The sequence below is a fragment of the Siphateles boraxobius genome, unplaced genomic scaffold, assembly GCF_051911475.1.
Source record: "Siphateles boraxobius isolate OS27281-9 unplaced genomic scaffold, OSU_SipBor_1 65, whole genome shotgun sequence".
Lineage (NCBI taxonomy): Eukaryota > Metazoa > Chordata > Actinopteri > Cypriniformes > Leuciscidae > Siphateles > Siphateles boraxobius.
Genome location: NW_027509192.1, coordinates 7579284 through 7601880, shown reverse-complemented (window position 1 = coordinate 7601880; position 22597 = coordinate 7579284). Strand labels below are relative to the sequence as shown.

Sequence of the window (22597 nt, the reverse complement as noted above, 5' to 3'; positions counted from 1 at the left end):
TGAATGTCCATGAACACGGATTAGTGGCGGGAAACTAGAACAAAGGAAACAGGTAACAGAAGAGAAATGAAAATGAATCTAAAGCTAAACTGAACATAATGGTGATACTATAGCCTATGTATGCAACAAAACATATTATATATGTAAGTACATAAAACATAACATATATGCAAAAACAAAAGTGGTTTTCTGTGTGGGCTGCTGTGTCTCCCTATTGTAGGGTAATCGTACGTAAATGTGTACCTGCATTGCTTCTGGTGGAAACAGATAAAGAGAAAACAGCACAGCGTCTAGCTGTCAGACTGCTGATCTTGCACTAGTGTTGCGAACGACATGTTGCAAACCTGACACTTCCCAGCGCTCATTTGCATAAGGCACAGACGTGGCCATTCAGTAACTGGCATGCAAATGACTGGAGTCATTGCTCCATTGCACTTTCAAATATAACTGGAGTCCTGTACTTTGATTTGTCTGAAGAATATTCGGACAGAAAAAGGACTGGGAAAATATACGGAGGAGTAGTAGATTTTTGCTCTAATTTTCCATCTACTTCCCCCCATTTATTTAGGTCTCACGTGGTTGCTGTGTCGTGCATAATGCTGCCCGAACAAAGATATGTAAATTATAGAAATCGCTGATAAAACTGAAGAAATTCCGAAGATTAGGCGATTTGATCCCAGAGAAAGACAAGAAGTTGTCAAAATCAACTAGGATAACCATCTTCTAAGAGCAAACAAAAACACATCTAATCAAATGCAAAGTAAATATCATTCCCCACAGGACACAAAAGCAATTCCTAATTCATGAAAAGTGTTGTCAATCAGAATAAGAAAATTCAGCTCAGGGAGCAGTGTATGCATATTTTTATCATTTGAAAACATTTTTCCCCCTCTAGTTCCTCTCTCCACCTCCCTCAATGTCATTTCTCTACCTCATTCCCTTTCTCAGGCCCTCATTTTGCCCTTCAACAATTTAATCAGAGCCGTAGCTCTGCCAGGTATATTGAGCTATAATTATAGCCTTGCCTTCTTATTAGTAGATGAGACTTTGATAATGAGCCCTCGCAGAGAATCCAAATGGAATTGCTCCTGGCCAAACAAGGCATCTGAGCTTGGCGCTCGTGTTGCGTGTGTAAAAAAAAAGGGGAGATTACGGTGTAGATCTATGGAGATATGGATATGTTAGAATGGAGAACTAACAGAAATTACAACACACCAACTGCTTCATTATTTCAAGATTTGTTCCATTTCCGTCCCACTAATGAGACATTCCACCGCCCTGACTCAACCAAGTGCATTTACTCGGCGTTCTTGGCATTCAAATCCAAAATTCTGCTTCATTAAGTTTGATTCACAAACATTCTGCTACTTTTCTTAGTCATTGGGACATTCATTGTCTCAGCTGGCATCTCGCTTTTTCGAGCCTAACTAGAAAATGACTCACCCAGAACACCTACTGGACGGCGTCTATGGAGAGCAGTGTTAACCTCACTTGTAACACTTTAAATAGCATTTAATATTTATGCTTGTTGTCTGGTAGATGTTATACTTTTTATTCGGATGATTTTTTTTTCCTATCTCGATTTCGAACGACAACTTTGGAATAGACACTGCACCACCAGTGGGCACAAACAGATTTGCAATGTTTGTCTGCTTTAGGGGTGGAGCTAATTGTTTTTTGACCACTAAAAATTAGGGGTGTAACGATACCCTCATGTCAGTATTCGATACATATCACAATACTGAACTCACGATACGATATTATTGCGATACTCCAAGACATATGGTAAAAGGTTAACAAAAAATGTACTGTTGATTAAAATGCTAAATTTGGTATTACATTGGGGGTGGAAATGAATAGGCTTGGACTTGGTGCTGGTAACCCAAAGCACAGGACAGTAGTGACACCAGAATAAAAATATTCATGATTCTGAAGCTGAAAATACAGAATTATTTTAAACGAATATGCTTGCACTCTGTCACGGATTAGATATATTTAAAATAATATAGGCCACTTTTTACTGGCAACATAAGACATTTGGCATTATCAAGAGGACCCACAAATATTCCCAGATTGCATTATTATACATTATATATAGCAGTTTAATGTAGTACTGACACTAAAACTCCAACAGAAATTTTGTTTTGGGTGAATTATACACAATACATATTGTCACTATCCACGGTACATATTGTTGGATATTTGTATTGCAATATATTGTGACACAATATATTTGTACACCCCTAATGTTAAAGTATCATTGTTTTTGCAATTCTGTTAGATGCCACTAATGGGCGCAACAATAATTCACCGAAAAGAAATAGGATATTTCTTCATCGAACACACCTTGATCAATAGTGAGGCATGTTGTCACACTATAAGAGGTAGGTTGTATTAAATAAAAAGCTGTGAATTTCAAGTATTGCAGCATGTATTTCATGTATCTCTGGGTAGCTAATGGTAGTAATTTTGTATTCAGTATATTTATAGAATGGTTGTCAAGCACAGTTCAATATTGCAAAGAATACAAAGAACTTAGAGGGTGTTGCAGTAGCATTCTGTCTTACTGAGAAGGCGTTCGGGTGGTGAGGGTCATTGTTCTTAGTCTACTCTAAAAAGAGCCGGCGTGGGGCAGCTGAAACATACAGTAGATTCAACCTCTCCAACTATTAATTACTCAGGCATTCATCCAGTAAGCTCCTTATCTCACACAGTTGCCACCAGGGCTGTGCTTCAGAGTCTGCCTGAGGTAGCATTCAGCCACACTGCTGGATTGTGACTGTTGAGTCCTTGAGTTTGTCATATTACTGCTCGTGAGATAGTTTATGCTTGCTGTTGAGCAATTCAGGAACGATATAACAATCTATTTCAAATTAATGCTGAATGAATTCTTTGAAACTTTCTAATTAAAAGAATCCTGAAACATTCATAAACATAGAAATATTATTTCATATTAAATATTAATATTAAGCAGTACAACTGTTTTTAACATTGATAATGTTGAGCCGCAAATCTGCCTATTAGAATGATTTCTGAAGGATCATGTGACACTGCAGACTGGAGTAATGATGCTGAAAATACAGCTTTGCATCACAAGAATAAATTACATTTTAAAATACATTCTCGTAGAAAATAATTATTTTTTTAAATTATTTTAAATTTTCTTATTTTAAATTGTAATAATATTTCAAATGATGCAGCTTTTTCAGTTTTCTTTTAAATCAAATAAATGCTGCCTTTGTGAGCATAAGAGGATAATATAAGAGGAAATATTTAAAAAAATAAAACCATTACAAAATCTTACCTACCCCAAACTTTTAGTGTATGCATTTGGTGTTGCTATAATGACACAAACATTTACAGCTGCTTTATAACTCTTCATTTTCCAAATATCCCAGGATGGATTCTGGATGTGGCGATGAAACCCTTCCTTACAGGTTATTTTAAGGTTACCTAACACAAGTATAACATGCTCTAAATGCAAAATCTGAAATTGATTTTTGCATTTGCCATAGCATCAGGGGAGATAAGTCTGGCTTTATAATAAAAAAAAGCAAATTCTAGAGGAAGTAGATTCTAAAGGGAATAGATTATAGGCTTCTAAAATAGCTTAATGATTATTAAATATTCAAAAGACCTGTTATAAACCACAGGGACCAAAACACTAAATGAGAATTTGCTGTTGTGGTTTAACCAGTGTAAAGAGTTTCTGTGATGCAGGAAATACAAGGACTGTGCAAAATTAAGCCGCTTGAGATAAATATGCAAATATCCTCCTGGCATATTTAAAATGTAAACATCTTCAGATAATTCCACAGCTTCGCCTACCTACATTCCCTCTGTTATCCAAGAGCCACATGATGCCTCGGGGACCCACATTTTTTAATCATTTTTTACTTTCCCAAACTTGTTAAAAATGCATGCTTGCATTTGCATTATGTCACTTTATGGCTTTCTTAAATGAGAATCACTTAAGCTTTAACCATATTTAGTTCACTTAAGCTGCATTTTCTCTCTCTCTCACTGGAAATGTAAATCCTCCAAGTAGCTGATACCCTCCACTCTGATCATTTGCTGAGTGCTGTACAATTCCCATTTGTTTGCCTTTCAGTGATTGCACATTAATTACTGGAAGAGGCGATTAAACATCTCTTATTACGCCAGGCCTCCCAGGCAGTCCACACGAGCTGAGCCAGCAGAGCTCAAAGGGCTCTAAACACATATTTACATCCTTGACAGCAGTGCAAGTATAGCCCAAGCCTCGAGTAAAGTTGCTGCTCTGGCTTTAAGGCCAAACATCATGTGACTATAGCCAAAGGATAAGGACCGGGTCCGGAAAGATGATGCGAAAATCACTGTAAATTACATTACGGTCAATGTCCACAATAAAGAAAAAATATTTTCAAATATCTAGTTCACATCAAATGTTATCGCAGAGGAACGGGACACTGCAGATCACAAAAGTTCATTATTTGCATGTGCTTTAAAGCCTTGCCGGTTAGACAAGTCATTCACAAGCTGACGCACATGCACTATGAGCCTGTCTTACAGCGCCTGGTTACTGACTAAGTTATCTTTCGAAGCGTATTGCGCTAATACTGTCGAATACACACAAGGTTTACATAAACAAAGTTGGTTATGTATAAAGTAAAACAAACAGAGAAAATTGAGAGAAAATCTGCTTGTCACATGCGTGTATATTAGACGCGTCGCGTGCAGGTCTTAAAGAGACAGTAGCCTAATAGTAAACATGCTGCCGCTTGTTCGTAAAGGGATACTTCACCCAAAAATAAAAAAAACGATGTCATTATTTACTCCCTCCAATGTTGTTCCAGACCTGTTTTAATTTCTTTCTTGTGCTGCACACAGAAGAAGATATTTTGATGAATGTGGCTAACCAAACAGTTGTTGCTGGTCCCCGCTGACTTCCATAGGAAAAAATATATGGAAGTCACTGGGGTACATCAACTGTTTGGTTACCCACATTCTTCCAAATAACTTTTATTTTCAACAGAACAAAGAAACTTATTCGGGTTTAAAACAACTTGAGAAAGTAAATGATGGCCTTTTTAATTTTTGGGAGTACTATCCCTTTAATGTTAATAAAACAACAAAACACAAAAAGGAAATCACTCACTGCTCTTGACTGACAACTTTAAAAGTAGCTTTAATAAGAATCAATGTATAATACAGTGAAGTCTATGTTGTGTTTTATTTTCATATTTGTTCATTTAATTACTTTCTTCAATGCTATTAAATACACCTGTAGCTGAAAAAAATAAAGCACTGTTAATTTAATTTGTATATTAAGTTGTGTAACGTTAGCCTATGTGTATTGTGTATGAATGTTTGTATTTTTATCTTTACATGAACTGCCCTTTCAATGTATTATTGAATAAATTAATAGGTTGCTGGTCTGAAGTGTTGGGGTGACAATATTGCCGTTCCAAAGTAGGCCTACAAAAGTGTCCTCATTCACCCTATTTTACCTACTATTTTAGCAATAGTCGATAATCAGTAGCCTAGTTTTTGCTAGCCGAATACGAGTGTTCTTTGGTTACCATTCAACTAAATGATTACCACTCTTCGTAGCTTATAGATAATGGAAGTCATTCCGCGTGAATTATGACCAAAAATCCGATGTACGTTCACCTGCAGTAGCCTATAAGGTGAACAGTGATTAGCGCTTTAAATGCAACCAGACATTGGGAGAGACAGAAGCCCTGTCCGTCCCTGCAGTGATTGATGTGACTCATGTGGCTTTGCTGTCACAGATAAAGGGTCAGAGACGAGATTGAAGTGGACAGGCCGCTTTTACCCTCCAGCAGCCTCTTGCGTCGTTAGAGAAACTCACCTCAGCCAGGCTGACAGCCACCCCGCCCGGACAGACTAGTCCACAAGTTAACCCGATGAAAGACACCTTGGCAAGGTAGATTGATCCCCTCAAGGGACGGGGAGAGAAACAAGGGACCGCACCTAAACATCCAAAGCAGGGCCAGATAGAAAATACGTCTCGAAATGTGCTTAAACTAGAGTTAGAGGACATAATGGATTTTACAAAGTGAATAAAAGCCACTCCATCAATGCCAGGAATAATTTTCCAGCGGAGGAAGTTTTGGTCGAACTGAAATTAAGGGGTAGTGCTGCCCTCTACTGGACAGGAAATGAAAAGCTAAGCAAAGCTAGGCTAGCATGGACACCATATTGTTTACAAACTTTAAAAATGCTAAAATGGACACTAAAGCAGTAAGTAAAACATTAAACACATTATGAAGTCTTTTAAATTCATTTTTAAATGATCAAATGTCGTTTTTATTATATTTGATTCAGTGTGTAACCCACAAAAATGAGTCCTTCAAAGTGTTAAACCATTATATAATGATGGTTGTTTTACACTACGCTAAATAAAATAATCAAGAAGAAAAGAAAATAACAAGTAGAACGTTTAAACTGAATAATTTTTTACAGAAACTAAGGGAAATATACAGTTGTTTAGTGTCATATATAAGTAGGAAAAGAAGTCAACATCTTATTTGTTGTGATGATGTACACATTATGAATATTACACAATTTTCCCACATAGGTTCACAAGGTGGCTTTTTTTTTTTTTTTTTTTTTTACATTTGAAGCACAATATTTTACATTGGTAACAATTTTTAGCCGAATGTCCTCTGTTGGCCAAAACAGGTGATTCAATTGATATAAAAATATTAAAAGAAAAAACTTTAAAAAGGAACAATTACATGATAGATATTAGCACATCCCCTGCACCACCGAAGTTAAACAGAAAGGACAACGTTCATTTCAACACAAATCATACAGTAGTGGCATTTGTAATAATTTACACAACACATTATGTAATTTTCATTATCCGATTATGTTAATGTATCTTGATTCATTCTGCAAATGGCAAACAAAAAAAAAGTTGGTACTGGTAGCAACTGGTAGCATGTATTTAATGGGATACTTCTGTTGTGTATGATTCTTTTTACAATAGATTTCCGCCCTATAACTGCCCAAATAAAATATGGGACTTGCTTGACATACAAAGCCCTTCTGATTTATATGTCCAGACTACATGCATTAGACTCATTCTCTTAAGAACACATGCCCAATGTTACTTCTGCATCACCGTACTTGCTTAATTATAGCAATTGTATATCATATTAGGATATTATGCTACAGTTTTCATTTGATTTCATGGGATCAATATATTCTAAATCAGATTTAAAGATTTAAAGTTTGATGAATGCTGCATATTTTATCTCATAAATATCTCTATGTTTTGGTAACCTTTTATAAGGCGATAAAATATGTAGTTTTTGTTACTCTTCCAGTACTTACAAAAAGGCTACTAAAAATATGAATCCTTCCATCCATTCATCATTTATCAATCTCTTTATCCACTAAACCTTTATGGCTATCTTCCCATGTCACACGTAAACTCTCAAAACACGATTCATGTTTTTCATGAAAGCTTTTGCATCGTGAAATACATTAATACAGCATAAGCTATGGATTTTTGAGAGAAAGAAAAAGCATATACTATTTTTTTTTGCATTGTGACTACAGTAGATATAGTACAGGATGTCACATCCCTCCAAATGTTTGATTTTATTTATATCATTCATCGTCATCATCGGGTTTTTTTTACACAAGCCATACGGAGTGCTAGAAAAGAATCGCCTACAATAACCGTTTCTTTAAAAAATGCATGAATGAGAGCAAAAGACACAGATAGGCATCAATGAAGCAAGGAAAGCCCAAGACGGAAAAAATATGTTTTAGTTTTTCGTTATTAGTAACTTGGGTGTTTAAAATACACATAAAACCACCTGCATAAGATACAACACTTCTTAATTTGAAAAAGCTTTAAGAAAAACACAGTTTAGGCCAGTGAGGAAACCTGTTGCTTGTTCAGCGTGGTTGTTGTGGTGATTTACCCTCACTGTAGACGTTGACTAATAATGGGTGCTGCATCTCACTTAGGCTGGCAGGTGAGTTTGTGGCTTATGGGTCTGGGTGGCGTTGTTGGTTGGTTGGGGCTGCTGAATCCAAAATTTCAGAGTAGACGACGATTCTTTTTGGTGGTACGCAACCTGAAAGATACAATCACATGGCTTCTTAAAGAAACAGTTCACCCTCATGTTGTTCCAAAAATCATTTTTTGCGTTACACAGGGGGAAAAAACAACAACATACAAGTTTGAATACATTTTTTGTTCTCATATTGCCTTGTCTGGAATTGTATTAAAATAACACCATATAATCTTCAATATTTCCTTGCATAGTTCACCCAATAATGACTCAAGTTGTTCCAAACCAAAATATCAAAATATCTTCTTTTGAGTTCAGCAGAACGAAATTTATACAGGTTTGGAACAACTTAACTGATGAGAAAATGTCCCTTTAAGAAATAATTAAATTAATATTAAAAATATACAATTATAATTAAGTTATTTATTGAATAAAAAAAATATATATATACATATATATCAGAGATAATTTTTCAAATAATTTTGGTAACACTTTAAAGTAAGGTTTCATTAGTTAACTTCATTAGTTAAAGCGGCACTATGCAGGATTTCTGTTTTTGTCAAACAGCGATCCCTAGAGTCGCTGTAGAGTACTTGTATGTAACGTTACTGTCGTAAACACCACTCACGCAGAGCGTATCTGCACTCACGGCCTCTGCACTTCATAATAATAAAGTAGCCTACCGCGTTAGGCTTACCTGAGCCTAAATGCCGGATGACACCAATAAAGTGTATCATGTACGTCGCATTATTTCGCAGGGCTCTCAAGTTTTGAAGACAGGCAAGAGTGACATCCAGCCGACAGATACATTTTTGTCATTGGTTGTTGCGTTAAATCTTACCCAGATACAATAGTGCTATTTTCTGATTGGCTATTGTGTAGCTCGACAAACAACACCAGAGGAGACGCGCTTGTTTCCTGCAGGTTCCACAGTGAGAGCGGCGCGGCCAGAGTTTTGGCATATTAAATATATTACAAATAGTTTTTCAGCATGAGAAATACAATGTGTGGCGGGACAGCGTGACAAAAGACCGAAATGAGTGACTGTCACGCTCAATGCGTGACACTTGAGAGCCCTGATTTCGTAACAATGTCCGTCATGATGTTGTTAGACATGATTATTGCAATTTATCATAATAGTTTGCAAATTGCGCTCATTTACACTATTTACAACATGTAGGCTTATTAATGTCCTGATAATTATGTGAGATATTGACAACTGTTCTCATGATAATCGCAGGAATCAACTTTAACAGTGAAAGACTGAGCGAGTGGGACTCTTGTCCTGTTCCTCGTGCTGTCAGATTCTCGTTACCTTTTTCTAGACTCTTCCGACCGCGCTTTCTTCGTTTTTTTTTCGCCATTCTGAAAACGCAGGTTCGATGTTTACTCGTGTCTGACTCCTCGCTCGGTCAGTCTGCCATTTCCTCTTTCTCTGTTCCTCCGACAATGCTTTTCTAGCTTTCTGCTTCTTATATGCCAACTTTGCCATGGGACGATAGTTGTTCTTATAGCTAGCCGTATCCTGGATGGGGGCGTGTACGCGTGCAGTGCCGTAAAGCAATTCGCTACCTCGCGAGACCTGATATCACACGACACGGCGGCGGCCCGCCGGCCCAAAGTTGCAAGGGTGGTTTTGCGGCTCACAGGCACCAGGGGGGTGCGAGACGACCACCATTCAACACGAAATCAGTAATGTAAACATTACAATGACTCCAAAGCTGTTTGGTTAAGGTAAAAAAGTTACTTAGTTCTGCTTTAACATGAACTATCAATGAACAGTAATTCTTTAGTCTTAGGGTGTTTACACGACACCGTTTTCAACTAAAAAAGGAAAACTTTTTATAGGTTTTGCCCGTTTATTCGTACGTCAACTGTATTCTGAGGCCCTGAAAATGCTAACTTTTTAAAATGGGTTTCAAAGTGAAATTTTTTGAAAACGATACCGTTTTTGTCTCCGTGTAAACTACAAAAACGTGATTTTGTAAAAACGGTGACATCATGCGCATGCATATTATGTGTTCAGTCTATATGCACATAGTGTTTCTTTACAAAGTGACATCGCCAACTACTAGGGTTGCCACCCATCCCTTAAAATACGGAATCGTCCCGTATTTGTGAAATAAACAGCAAATCAAATACTCGACACGCGTGGTTTGTCCCGTATTTCCGAGTTGTCTTAAACGCATCATCCCATGCAAATCATTCCACCCGCATTCTGTGAAGACTCGTCCTATTCTACCCTTGATTGGGTAATACTCGCTGCCATTGTAGGTTTGATTGGTTTGTTTAATACAATCAGGTTCAGGGCCAATCAGAGTGAGAGGAGGGCGGGTCTTTTGGCTAGGAGTTGATAGTAAAGCGAATCAGCTCAATAATATTCTGATTGATTACGTTTTCATATGATCCCTATGCCCATTTGTTAAGGAATAATGTTACAATGTAAATGAATTATATCCATACATTATGGTATGATTTGTTTATTACGGTTAAGGTACACAGTCAGACAATGCATTTTTTAAATAAGAAATAAGAGAGGGATATATTTAATACATATTTAATACTAAAAATGTGCATGTGTGAAGAAAATAACTTATGCTTAACAAATCTAGAGAATTTCATCCTTTAATACTATAGAATTAACAATAGGTCTGAAAACATAAATAAAATACATTAATAGATTTTCTTACCAATAATAAAAATAGTGTTATAATTAAATTTAGAAATGTTTGTAGATTATTGGTTATTTATGTGTAGTATCACTGTTTGGATGGTGTTATATGTTTGAAAAAGACAAACAGCTACTCAGTGCTGCACGGAGTGACAAGAAGTACACTTATAAAAAAAGTAGGCCTAACATAGTCCAATACTGCACAGTACCACTTCTGATCTACTGATGTGTTTGATGTTCAAGATCCTTTGCTAAAGTCTCCTGCACTATATATTTATATCAATGCATTTATTTAATTTATAGTGAATAAGTTATGGATCTGTTAATTTAATAAGTTAATAAAGTATGGTTAACATCTTACATATATCTCCGACGAAAGGCAATTTTTTTGTGGTCTCATTGTCACACTTTGTTAACGTTGTTTGTGATAGAGAGTGATTGCAACTATACACACTGATTTCAATAGCAGATAGCTTATTATAATGTCCATTGGTACTGATCTTATTACTTTGCTGAAAATATGTTTTGAGTTATGATATAGGCCTACCACCATTGGCATACCGTCGGGCCCGTGGTCATTGTGGCCCCGAGGGCTTTGGCCCCCGCTGCAGCAGGCGTCCCTTATTTTTTTGTATTGAAGGTGGCAACCCTACCAACTACTGGCCTGGCATCATAATACAGCGTTTTTAGTCGTTTTCACAGATCTGTGTGAACGGGATTGTTTTGACATTGTCGTCGTCTGTACGTGAAAAATGCAAAAGAATATTCAGTTTTTAGTACATCGTTGTTGTGTAAACATACCCTTAGTTAATGCTAATTTCAACATTTACTAATTTCTAAAATGAAAAGTTGTACTGTGAACATGAACAGACAACTGTAACTGTTCATTTTATGAACTAAAATTGACAAAGATTATTAAATGTTTTAACAAATCTACTGCTCCCTGTTAGTTCCTATTAGTTAATACATTAATCTTAACAAATGAGACCTTATTGTAAAGCGTTACCTTAATTCTTTTTAACATTTATAATCAGTGTAATAATAATGTAAATGGATAGTAATCTAAAACTCCAATATACCCCTTTAAATTTCTGTGTCTGCTCAACATCAGAAATGACTCCAAATCAGCAGATGGTCTCCAGGTGACACGGGTTCTGTACAAAAAATACAAAAAAAGACATTTACATTTAAGATGACACTACAGAGACAATTCAGATGAATAAAGGTTCTTTGTGGATAATAACAAAATGTGAATGCAATAGGGTCACAATACCAGATGTGTTAGGAGTCATCGGGTAGGGTTAGTCACGCTGACGGTACTTTATATAGAAACAGAGCTTGCCTTTACCGTGTCATTCCACTGATGTGGAAGGTCCTCTGGCTCTGGAGGGTAGGACATCCAAGACGGGCTCCGGTACGAGGACGGTGGAGACAGGACGAAATAGTCAGAGTAACCGGGGCGGTTGGCAGATATGGCATATACTGCTGTCATTGGGTTTCCTGCAAAACATTGGAAGGCAGATTTTTTTGTTTGATAACCCAAAATATTAAAGGGGTCATATGAAGCGATTTCTTGTTTTCCTTTTTCTGTAGTGTGTTATGCAGCTATTCTCTCTGTATTATTGTTGCCGCCGGCGCTGTATATTTGCTGTATTTTTCATTGTGAAAGCCAAACAACTTTGTTTGGCCTTCCAAAAGAGGACACAATTAGAAAACAGTGCTTACGCTTTATTTACAACACTGTTCCAGAACAGTACAACTGAAATATTTGACTGTGTGCTGCGCATTTTTCGGAGGCCTGTTTCCAGAACCTGCGAGAGTAGCTACAAGGCCAGCTGTGCACAAAGGTTGATTCTAAAAAGTGGGCAATACATCTTTGCAAGTACATTCTGGCGCTTCTGACTCACACAGCCTGTAAGTATGTTTTCATATTTTAAGAATTTGCTACTGACTGTTCAAACGCGAGTTTTGAGCAGTATAGAGTAGCGCTTGCTTGTCGTTTCTACGATCAACAATTCAGACAGTTTTATGTTTACATAGTGTTCTCACACCCGTAGCGCGGCGCGTAAAAAGACATTATAATTCATTATAATCAGTAATTATGAACGTAATGAAATAAAACCTGACCAATTTGATACGTTCTGGTCCAGTCGCGCTGGCAAAGTTGATCGATCAGCTTGGTCATCTGCACTTTCCTGTTCAGATTCAGGCCCGAATTGATAAGGTAGTACAACATTATCACCTGTCATCAATGCTTTGGGCGCTGATGTTCCAAATATGGTGAGGGGCGTGGCATTTCATCACACGCTTAAGGTTTATGGGCCTATCACAATACACTGGATTGTTGGCCAATCAGAGCACACCGCTTTTTAGAACGATGTGCTTTGTAAAAATCGACGCGTTTCAGAAAGGCAGGGCATAGAGGAGCAACAATTCTGTACAGTATGTATAAATTGAACCTAAAACCGCGTAAACACATTGCATTAAACCAAAGACACACAAAATAATGTTCTTTTTAGAACCATCATATGACCCCTTTAACCAGCATTTCCCGAACACACTGACCTGAGTAGCTTGTCATAGACTCGTCGACAGTAACAGCAGGGAAAGGAGCTCGGTTGATTGGCAGATAGGGGGTGCCATTGTGCTGACTCATCTCAGAGGCCTCAGACACTTGAGGTTTCAGACTCATGTCTGGTGTGGAGCTGCAATAAGAGATGAAGATGTCTTGTTATACTGTTATCAAACCACCAGGGGGCAACGCTGGCCAGCATCGCCTCAGAGCCGCATGACAAACCTCAATGCAGTCAGCAGACTGACAACCATGCAAAGCACCTTTAATGCATGCCAGCCACAGAATCTCAGAGGAAAAAAAGCTTGTATAAATTTACATGAGGCTGATCTCAATACAGCTTGCAATGTGATGCTGTAATGCTATGTGCTATCTGTCAGAAAAAGAAATGTGTAAAAAAGCTTGTCGCGTAAGGCAGTTCGCTCAATTGTACACCCCCTGTACCCTTTATTATCAGTTAAACCTTATCTTCCCCTAAGGGCAATATGACAGTCAATAGGTACATCAATTCATATGAAAAAAGTAATCAATAAATTAATTGGAAAAAAGGTCAATCTTTGTAGCTAGTAATTATTAACATGTGGATATCAAATACAGTATTTGATTTTTGATAAAAATATTTTTTTTACATTAAAAAATTGTTATAATTTATGAATAAAAACGTAGATAAATAAGCCAATTGAAACTATTTTAGTAATATAGATATAATAGATTTCTCATTACAAGATGATAAATGCATTTTCTTAATCTTAATTAATGAATCTAAATTAATTTATCAAATTTAATTTATATAATTATATATAAATAAAATAATTATTGAGTGTCACATTTGGTCTTACATAAAAGGATGGATAAAAATGTACCTTTTAAATTTAGATATAATACTAAACCACAGGAAAACTACAACAAAATAAACGGCATGATCCAAATATCAGTATGAATGTGTTTTATATATAATATTAAGCAGCTAGAGTTATGGCTGCTAAAAAATTCAGCTTTGCCATCATAAGAATAAATTACATTTTAAAATATATTGAAATAGAAATATTTCTCAACATTACCATTTTGACATTTAAAAATAAAATAAATCCAGCCTTGGTGAGCATGACTTAAATATGACCTTAAATAAAGACCTTAAATTTTATTTAGCATGCAAACACAGCAAATATAATATAATATAATATAATATAATATAATATAATATAATATAATATAATATAATATAATATAATATAATATAATATAATATAATAAAGGCCTATAACCCAATGCATGATTTGAAAAAGAGTATGAATGTATGTGTGAATATATAAAATATATATATTTTTAAATATATATTTTATTAAAGTTATATTTGTTAAATTCAATTTATATAGATATATTGTTTTAACAAACTACAAAGAGACTTTTTTCAAAAACATTAATAAAAATTATGTAATTAAAAGATGGAAAATAATTTTGTGTTCATTTATTTTATTTAGCATACAAATAAGCTTATATATATATATATATATATATTTAAATAATCTTTATATATGCTTATTTGTATGCTAAATAAAATAAATTAACACAAAATAATTTTCCATCTTTTATATATATATATATATATAAAAGCTTGTCACGTAAGGCAGTACGCTCAATTGTACACCCCCTGTACCCTTTATTATCAGTTAAACCTTATCTTCCCCTAAGGGCAATATGACAGTCAATAGGTAAATCAATTCATATAAAAAAAGAAATCAATAAATTAATTGGAAAAAGGTCAATCTTTGTAGCTAATAATCATGCCATTTATAATATAATGCATGAACCAAACATGAGTATGAATGAGTATTATAAGGTTTCTCTCACCGCCTCAATGATGTTCCAGGTGGGGCTCCGCCTCTTGGAGGGATGAGGGGTGGTGGGGAACCCAAACCCATATCAGGCAGCTGGGTAAACCTGAATCCCTGCAGAGCCAAGCACTTTATGAATACTTATACGATGACTTATATCAACATATGACCCTAAATCCTCTAGTTTCTTCCCAAACTCAACTCAAAGTACAAATGTTTGCAGTCATTTCTCAATCGTCAATCGCGTCAAAGCGCGGCACTCACCGGTTTGGGGAGGCTACACTGGTGCATTTCCGGCCCAAAGGAGGATCCGCGCTGTAGAGCTCCATTGGGGTGGTTCATAGTCCCAGGTGCGCTGGTAACCCCGTCCAGGTAAGGGCTACCGTGGCTGGGGTTGTACGGACCGTGAGGGTGGTGGTGATGGTGGTGGTGGTTTGCCGGGGTTGGCTCGGCAGAGGCCAAACCAAAGGCGTTGTCCAAGAGGAGGTGCATCTGCTGCCTCACTTCATCGATGGAAGGCTGCGAGCTCAGGGTGGATGAGTCGGAGTGACCTTTGACCTGGTGGCCACCGCCGAAACCCAGGGAACTCAGAAGGCGGTCCACATCTGTCTCTTCAAATGGTTCAGGCTCACCCTGAGGTGGATTCAATGAATAGACGTAATTAAATGACATATTTCTTCTCTGGTTTACATGTTTCAAAGTCCCATAACTAGAACAATGATAACACAGGGTTAAACGCAGTGTAAAAAGCTCACTTGTGTTGCAAATATTCTGAAAAAAAGCCCAGCACATTCACGTTTATTATCCGATATCGAATATCCAATCTAAATCACTGAAAACACGATAATTATAATTACGCTCAATGACGTTCTGCTGTTTCATGATGACGTGGGTTATTAAAATTCAGGGTTACTGCATCGGCTAGGCTACCATCATCTCAAGAACCCTTTCGTCATAACTGGGTTTAAAGTTAAACCTTAAGGTAATCTTCTTCATTTAAGCCTCAAAGGAAACTTCATCTGATAGTCATTACTAAAGTAAAAGTAATCTCTGCCGGCCCCCTGAACTGTGAAAGACGCGCCGTGCGGGAAGACTACAGCAGAAGACTTTTTATCGGGGATTTGGGGTCCCATGATCAAAGAGGCTGGAGCGCTTACATCATAGCCGCTGTTACGGATGCCCCTCCGGGATCGCTCCCTCATGACCAGCATGTCCATCTCTGTCTCTACAGGGCTCGGGGTGTTCAGAGACTGCCTGCTCCAATATGCAGGTTCCCTGTGGGAGTCACTGGGGAGAGAATGTTAAAAAATTCAGTATTGTGATCTTACGAACCAACATATGGTTATGGAAGTCATGGTTAATTTTACATAATGCTTTATTTTTAGTTTTACACACACTGAAATATTAATGTCCAAACATTACGTGCTCTATGTTTTCGGAGAAGAGCATTAAGGAGATCTTCATTCATGCCACAGGGGGAATTTACTAAGAATTAATAGTGTTGTTTATTTGGATCATCTGTGTTGTTTTAGTACGCAATTTAATAAAAGGAGGTATACAACAATTATGCAATGGCACAAATACAAAAACATATACTCCATATACTGTATACTACCATTCCAAAATATGGGGTCTGTAAGATTTTTTTGTTGATTTTTTTACAGAAGTTTTCTATTTCAACGTAATGCTGTTTAGACTTTCTATTCATTAAATAATTAATCACGATTAAATGTATCACAAAAATATCTGTTTTCAATACTGAATATAATAATAAATGTTTTTTGTACATCAAATCAGCATATTAGAATGATTTCTGAAGGATCATGTGACACTGAAGAGTGGAGTAATGATGCTGAAAATTCATTTTTGAAATCACAGGAATAAATTATAATTTAAAACATTAAAATAGAAAGCGGTTATTTTAAATTGTAATATTTCATATTATTTCAGTTTTATTGTATTTTTGATCAAATAAATGCAGCTTTGGTGAGCATAGAACACTGACAAAAACATCTTACAAACCACAAACTTTTAAATGGTATTGTGTTGCATATATAAATTAATAAATTATTGTAAAATATTTAATTATATATGTACTTATATTTTGTATATGCAAGTACACAAAATTTATTTTGCACTAATTTATTTTATTTAATAAAATATTATACAATCATTTATTTGGACAAGGTGTGTAGATAAACAATGCTATCAATAGTATAGTATGATAATCTAGTAAAATATATAATAATATATAATAATTAATATAATATAATTAGTGTTGTCAAATTGATTAATCGATTCTAACAAACGTTTTTGTTTATATAATAAATGTGTGTATATATATTATTATTTATTTATATATATGTGTGTGTGTCTGTATATATATGTATATATTCTTTTTGTGTGTATGTGCATATATATATATATATATATAAAAAATGTGTTTGTATATATATATATATGTACACACACACGCACGCACACTCACAAATATATTATAAATATATATATATATATATATATATATATATATATATATATATATATATATATATATATATATATATATATATACAGACAGACATATATTACATAAACACAAACTTTTATTTTAGAATCGATCGAATAAGTGTAAAAGCTTTAGCTGTTTGGTAAATTCCCCCCATGGTTTTAGTGCATATCCTGTATCTAGGAACACGCAAATGCAACTGGCTTCATTTTCTCTAAATATTTTGGGATAAGCAATAGCAGGGATTTAATCTCCGCCTACCTCCTGCGGTACTTTACGTAAGTGGAGGGTTTCCTGTCCTCCTTCGGCCCCCTCAGATCTTCCAAGTCCAAGGAAGCATTCTCACGTCTCAGCCTGTCTCGATGACTGTACATGTGACCGCTGCCGCTCCCGCTGCTGCTAGTGACCGGCCCATCGCTGTAACCTTTCCTTTTAGCTTTTAACCTCAGCTTATTACGATAATGCTCAATGTCTGACTTCTGCTTCAGCCCCATGTTGACCTGCAGGTGAAAAGCTGATGCTATTTACTTGCTCCCATTTTATGCAACTCAGCAGCTCATTAATCAGTTCAAATAGAATCTTTTTTGCTGATCTTGCAGGGAAAATCTAGTGTGGGCCTGGCCATTCGACAGGCCCCGGAAACAGTACGTTTCTGTTGACAAGCACTCAGCACATGTAAAAATAAATCAACAATAAAAGCCTCCTAATGAGGTGGCCCCCGTCTCCATGGTGACAGCAAACTCACCTCTCCGTTCAGGATGACAGAGTCTTGGCTGTGATTGGAGGAGTCAGGATAAGAATAGTTGAGTGGGGCAGCCATAGGCTTGATGGTGATGAGGCGTAGAGAGCCAGTTAGAGAATCATAATGGTCTGCAAAAAGACAGAGACCAATGCAATCAAAAAATTACAGTAGGAGGGTAAAAAGGGGATCAGTAAAGAGTGCAGCTGTAAATACTCAAAAGGAGCGTCATACTAGTCACTGGTGCAGAATATATTGAACAATCAATTTTATATGTGTTTGGGGATTTATTGGAAGATATCTTGGCTGGCAAAGCTTCTTGTTGGACAGCATATATAAAAATTTTATAAGAATAATGTTTCTATATTGCTATTTTAAGACCTTATACACTTATAAAACCTTTAATAAACTCTTTATGAGAAAGAAATACATATTAATACTTGTTTGAGCCAGTTACAGAACCAATGTGTGTTGACATTTCGTTAATTTAGTGTTTCAACACTAGTTTTTCAAAACAAACCAAAGTGAAACAAACTAAAACAAAGGAAAGCAAAACAAAACAAAGTAAATCCAAACAAAGCAAAACAAAGTAAATCAAAACAAGCAAAGAAAAACAAAACAAAGTAAATCATAACAAAGGAAAGCAAAACAAATTAAATGAAAAGAAAGCAAAGTAAATCAAAGCAAAGTAAATCAAAACAAAACAAAGAAAATCAAAACAAAGTAAATCAAAACAAAGCATATCAAAGCAAAGCAAAGTAAATCAAAGCAAAGCAATGCAATGCAAAGTGAAACATTATTTTTGTTCAGCAAAAACATCTATTGTAATATTTATTATAAAACAAACTAAATTTATTTGAGAAGCAAAGTGGCATACTATTTAAGGATTGGTTTATTTATTTTTACACCTGTGGCAAAACTTTGACACAATTTAGTGTAATAATGTAATGTAATAAATTTATTTTATTTATAAATGTTTATAATTTTACAAATGTTTATTATTTAAGTGCTCATGAAAGGACTTAAATAATAAGTTCTAATATAGGATATATTTCTTCTTTAGGATCTTTTCTTTTGGTTAAATATCGAAGTATCTTTTGCCTCTACAATAATTTATCTTTTTTTAATGATACTTACATTTTTTTATACTGGAAAACAAGACAAAAAAAACGAATGTAATTTTTTTTTCAACGAATTAAACCCAACATTCTTATAAGACCATTAGGGGTTTTATAAATGGGTTATGAACCTATTAAAGGAATTTTGTTGCTCCTTTTACTTCTGTCTTTCTCACCATTTCTCGTGTGTTGCTCTTCTTTGGGCGCTTTCTGTGCCGTTGATCTCCGAGCTGTGGAGCTTCTGCCCGTGTTCAGCTTCCCGGATTCATTGCTCGAAACAGAGCCGTCCTCGCTTGGCAACCTGCTGCGGGTAGCCATGGCAACAGAGGCAATGGTTAGTTTGTTGCATGCAGTGTGATGCAGGGTTAACTGTTGCCTTGCAGGACCCTCTGGCCTCTGTTAACCTGCGTTAAATTGCAGTGGTGTCATTTAGCAGGCATCGCTGTAGGGTGAGCATCCACTCATCATGTTTTGTGTCATTTAAACAAATGTTCAACAACAGGACGACATCCTGCTCTGGAACAACAATATCAGAATGCACATCATGTGCCGGTGAGAGTTGTAAGGCATCACTACTGGATAGAATGTTGGTAAGCATTTCACCTCAACATTGACTTGCTGGGAATGAAGAAAATTTGAAGCTGACTTTTTAATGGTATATAATAAAAATGATGAAGAAACTGAACTGGTCCAAAGAGATCTATATCGGCTGAAATGCAATCTAATTTAAACAATGTGAAAGGAATTTGAAATCAAAACTGACCAAATTTTCAAACATTATACACACACACACACATTATTTATCGAAACAATTATATATTTATGTTAAAATTTGAATGCATACTTTTAAACATACTTATATAGCCTATATATTGATATGTATTGTACTATATATGTATACATACATGCTTAAAGTCACATATACTATATACTAACATTAGTGATGTCACTAAACTAATTTTAGTGATGTCAAATCGATTAATCGCTATTAATCGCACCTAACATAAAAGCCTGTAAATATATGTGTGTGTGTGTGTTGTGGTGGAATTTTCCTTTTTCCTAATGCTAACCTATAATCTGACTATCCGCTTTCCCTAAAATGCTCACTCTGTAATACTCCAGCTCCCTGCGTCTACAATCGACAACCGCTGAGTTTTTCTTCTAATCCTACCCTACTCAAGCTCTCTTGCGTCTACAGTCGACATCTTAGCTTCGAGTTTGCTAAACTACTCTACTCAAGCTCTCTTGCGTCTACAGTCGACATCTTAGCTTCGAGTTTGCTAAACTACTCTACTCAAGCTCTCTTACGTCCCCAATCGACGTCTTAGCTTCGAGTTTTTCCTTTACCTAACAACTCCTATGCTGCGCAGCTTAAATGACAGACAGACTTCAGTAGATGTCCCTTGAATGCTCTTTATTACGGCCAGGAGTTCTCGAGCATTTCTCAGAGAATCTCCCAAGAATAAAGAAGGCCGGAGGATCTCAGACAATTTCCATTGAGAATCCCACCGAAAACACGGAAACAACAGTTTTTATACAATAGGGAGGTATGGCATAATGACATTAATTTGATTGGTTATTCATTTACAGTCTCTTCTGTTACTGGGTAGAGAAGAATATGTTTTGACGATTACTTCATTAATCACAAGTTCTAACTTAGTCATCTGTCTAGTTTCATTTCCCATATTTGTTATTTATACACACAGTCAGGGGTTCGACACACACACATTCATGTAAAATACAGAAAGCCTTAGGACATGGTTTTTAGAGATTTAGCAGGTTAAACAAGGTCAAATATTAAAACATGGTTTTCTTAATATTCAGTTTAAATTTTCCACCACATTCCCCTCTCTGGCCATAAAACAATGGCCAATATTAAATTTAATTCTTCTAATCAATTGTCCATACCTGCATTATTTACCTGCTCCACCGAATCATCACATTATAAGTCAGTGACTTTAACACCACCCGTTATCTCTAATCATTTTCATCAACATCTTTTACTACATTTCGAATCACATTGATCTATTAGGCCTTAACAGGCCGATACTGTTGTTAACTATTTTCCTTAATCATATTTTGTTAGCTTTTAATTCAAGCAGGCGATTGTTTTACTTAGTCAGATCTATTTAAGGATCTGTGTAATAAAATCTAGCCAAAAAGGTTCTATAATCTTTCATTTTTTATCCTTAACACAAATTTCCATAATTGTATTATTTTGTTTCAAATATTTCTCTTTCTCTAGGTTTCAACTGTGTCCCCTACATAATTTGTTTTAACACATGGAAGACCTTTCTCAACAAAACAATAACAACACAATATTTAATTTCTGGAAGCCGAGCTAAATAAGCAAGCACTGTTGCTGTATTCCTAGCCTAGACTAGACCCGCAGTCACCTCTCAGATATCAAATACAGACATTAGACAATACATTAAAGGAACATTTCAGTAATCACACTGGTAACTTCTTCAACTAATAATTAATCCATAAATTAAATATGTTTCCCAAAATCAATCCCCTTTTGAAGGGTTTTCTCTATTTTAGCAATTGGAAACATCTAAAATATTATATATATAATGTAGTCATTAGTTCATCACTATAGAAGTTTACCTAATTATCTATTCAGACCTAATCCGGCAAAGTAACTTATCACCTATTCTCTCTTACTAGAGAACAACTATTGCTATTAATATTTTTTTGTAATGTCTTCATTATAATTGTAAAACCCTCAAGTTTCTTCAAAAGTAATCCCTAGATTATTTATTTTTCAGTAATGTACCTAGTTAGAGTCCCTATAATCTACAAAATTAAAAGATTTTCTTCTTCTTAATTTATATGTACCTAAAATATTTTCAAATTAATCAGTAATTGTTCAAATCTCAGCCCTATATTTAAATTCTCGGTCCTACAGTTTGATTGAACCAAATAAAACATCAATAAATATCACATTATTGCTTCCTAAGCAAAAGCATTGCGGAAGGCATCAGTGATCCAATCTAACCCCCCATCCTGTTGGTTTGTTCTTTGCCTGTTCATCCTGCCACAGATCATCCCGCACCTCTGTCATATCGTCCAGTATTTTGAGATGGAACTCCCATCCTCATCATAAGCTGGAAT

The 22597-nt window shown here is 35.7% G+C and overlaps 1 protein-coding gene across 7 annotated transcripts in view; it reads right to left on the bottom strand.

The window, feature by feature from the left end:
* Window positions 1-6284: 6284 nt before the first annotated feature.
* Window positions 6285-22597, bottom strand: part of kiaa1549la (KIAA1549-like a) — a 58109-nt gene continuing 41796 nt past the window's right edge. For 2 of the 7 annotated variants that reach the window (XM_077210531.1, XM_077210534.1), the window contains 10 exons: window positions 19657-19784; window positions 18369-18493; window positions 17885-18123; window positions 16272-16401; window positions 15379-15747; window positions 15131-15228; window positions 13273-13412; window positions 12056-12207; window positions 11787-11861; window positions 6285-8099 (listed from right to left, as the gene is read on the bottom strand). In XM_077210531.1, coding sequence (XP_077066646.1) covers window positions 11832-11861; window positions 12056-12207; window positions 13273-13412; window positions 15131-15228; window positions 15379-15747; window positions 16272-16401; window positions 17885-18123; window positions 18369-18493; window positions 19657-19784 — 1411 coding nt within the window. In that variant the 3' untranslated portion in view covers window positions 6285-8099; window positions 11787-11831. Of the gene's footprint in view, window positions 8100-11786; window positions 11862-12049; window positions 12208-13272; window positions 13413-15130; window positions 15229-15378; window positions 15748-16271; window positions 16402-17884; window positions 18124-18368; window positions 18494-19656; window positions 19785-22597 lie in introns of all 7 variants that reach the window. The other 5 variants (XM_077210528.1, XM_077210533.1, XM_077210532.1 and 2 more) reach the window with 3 other exon arrangements.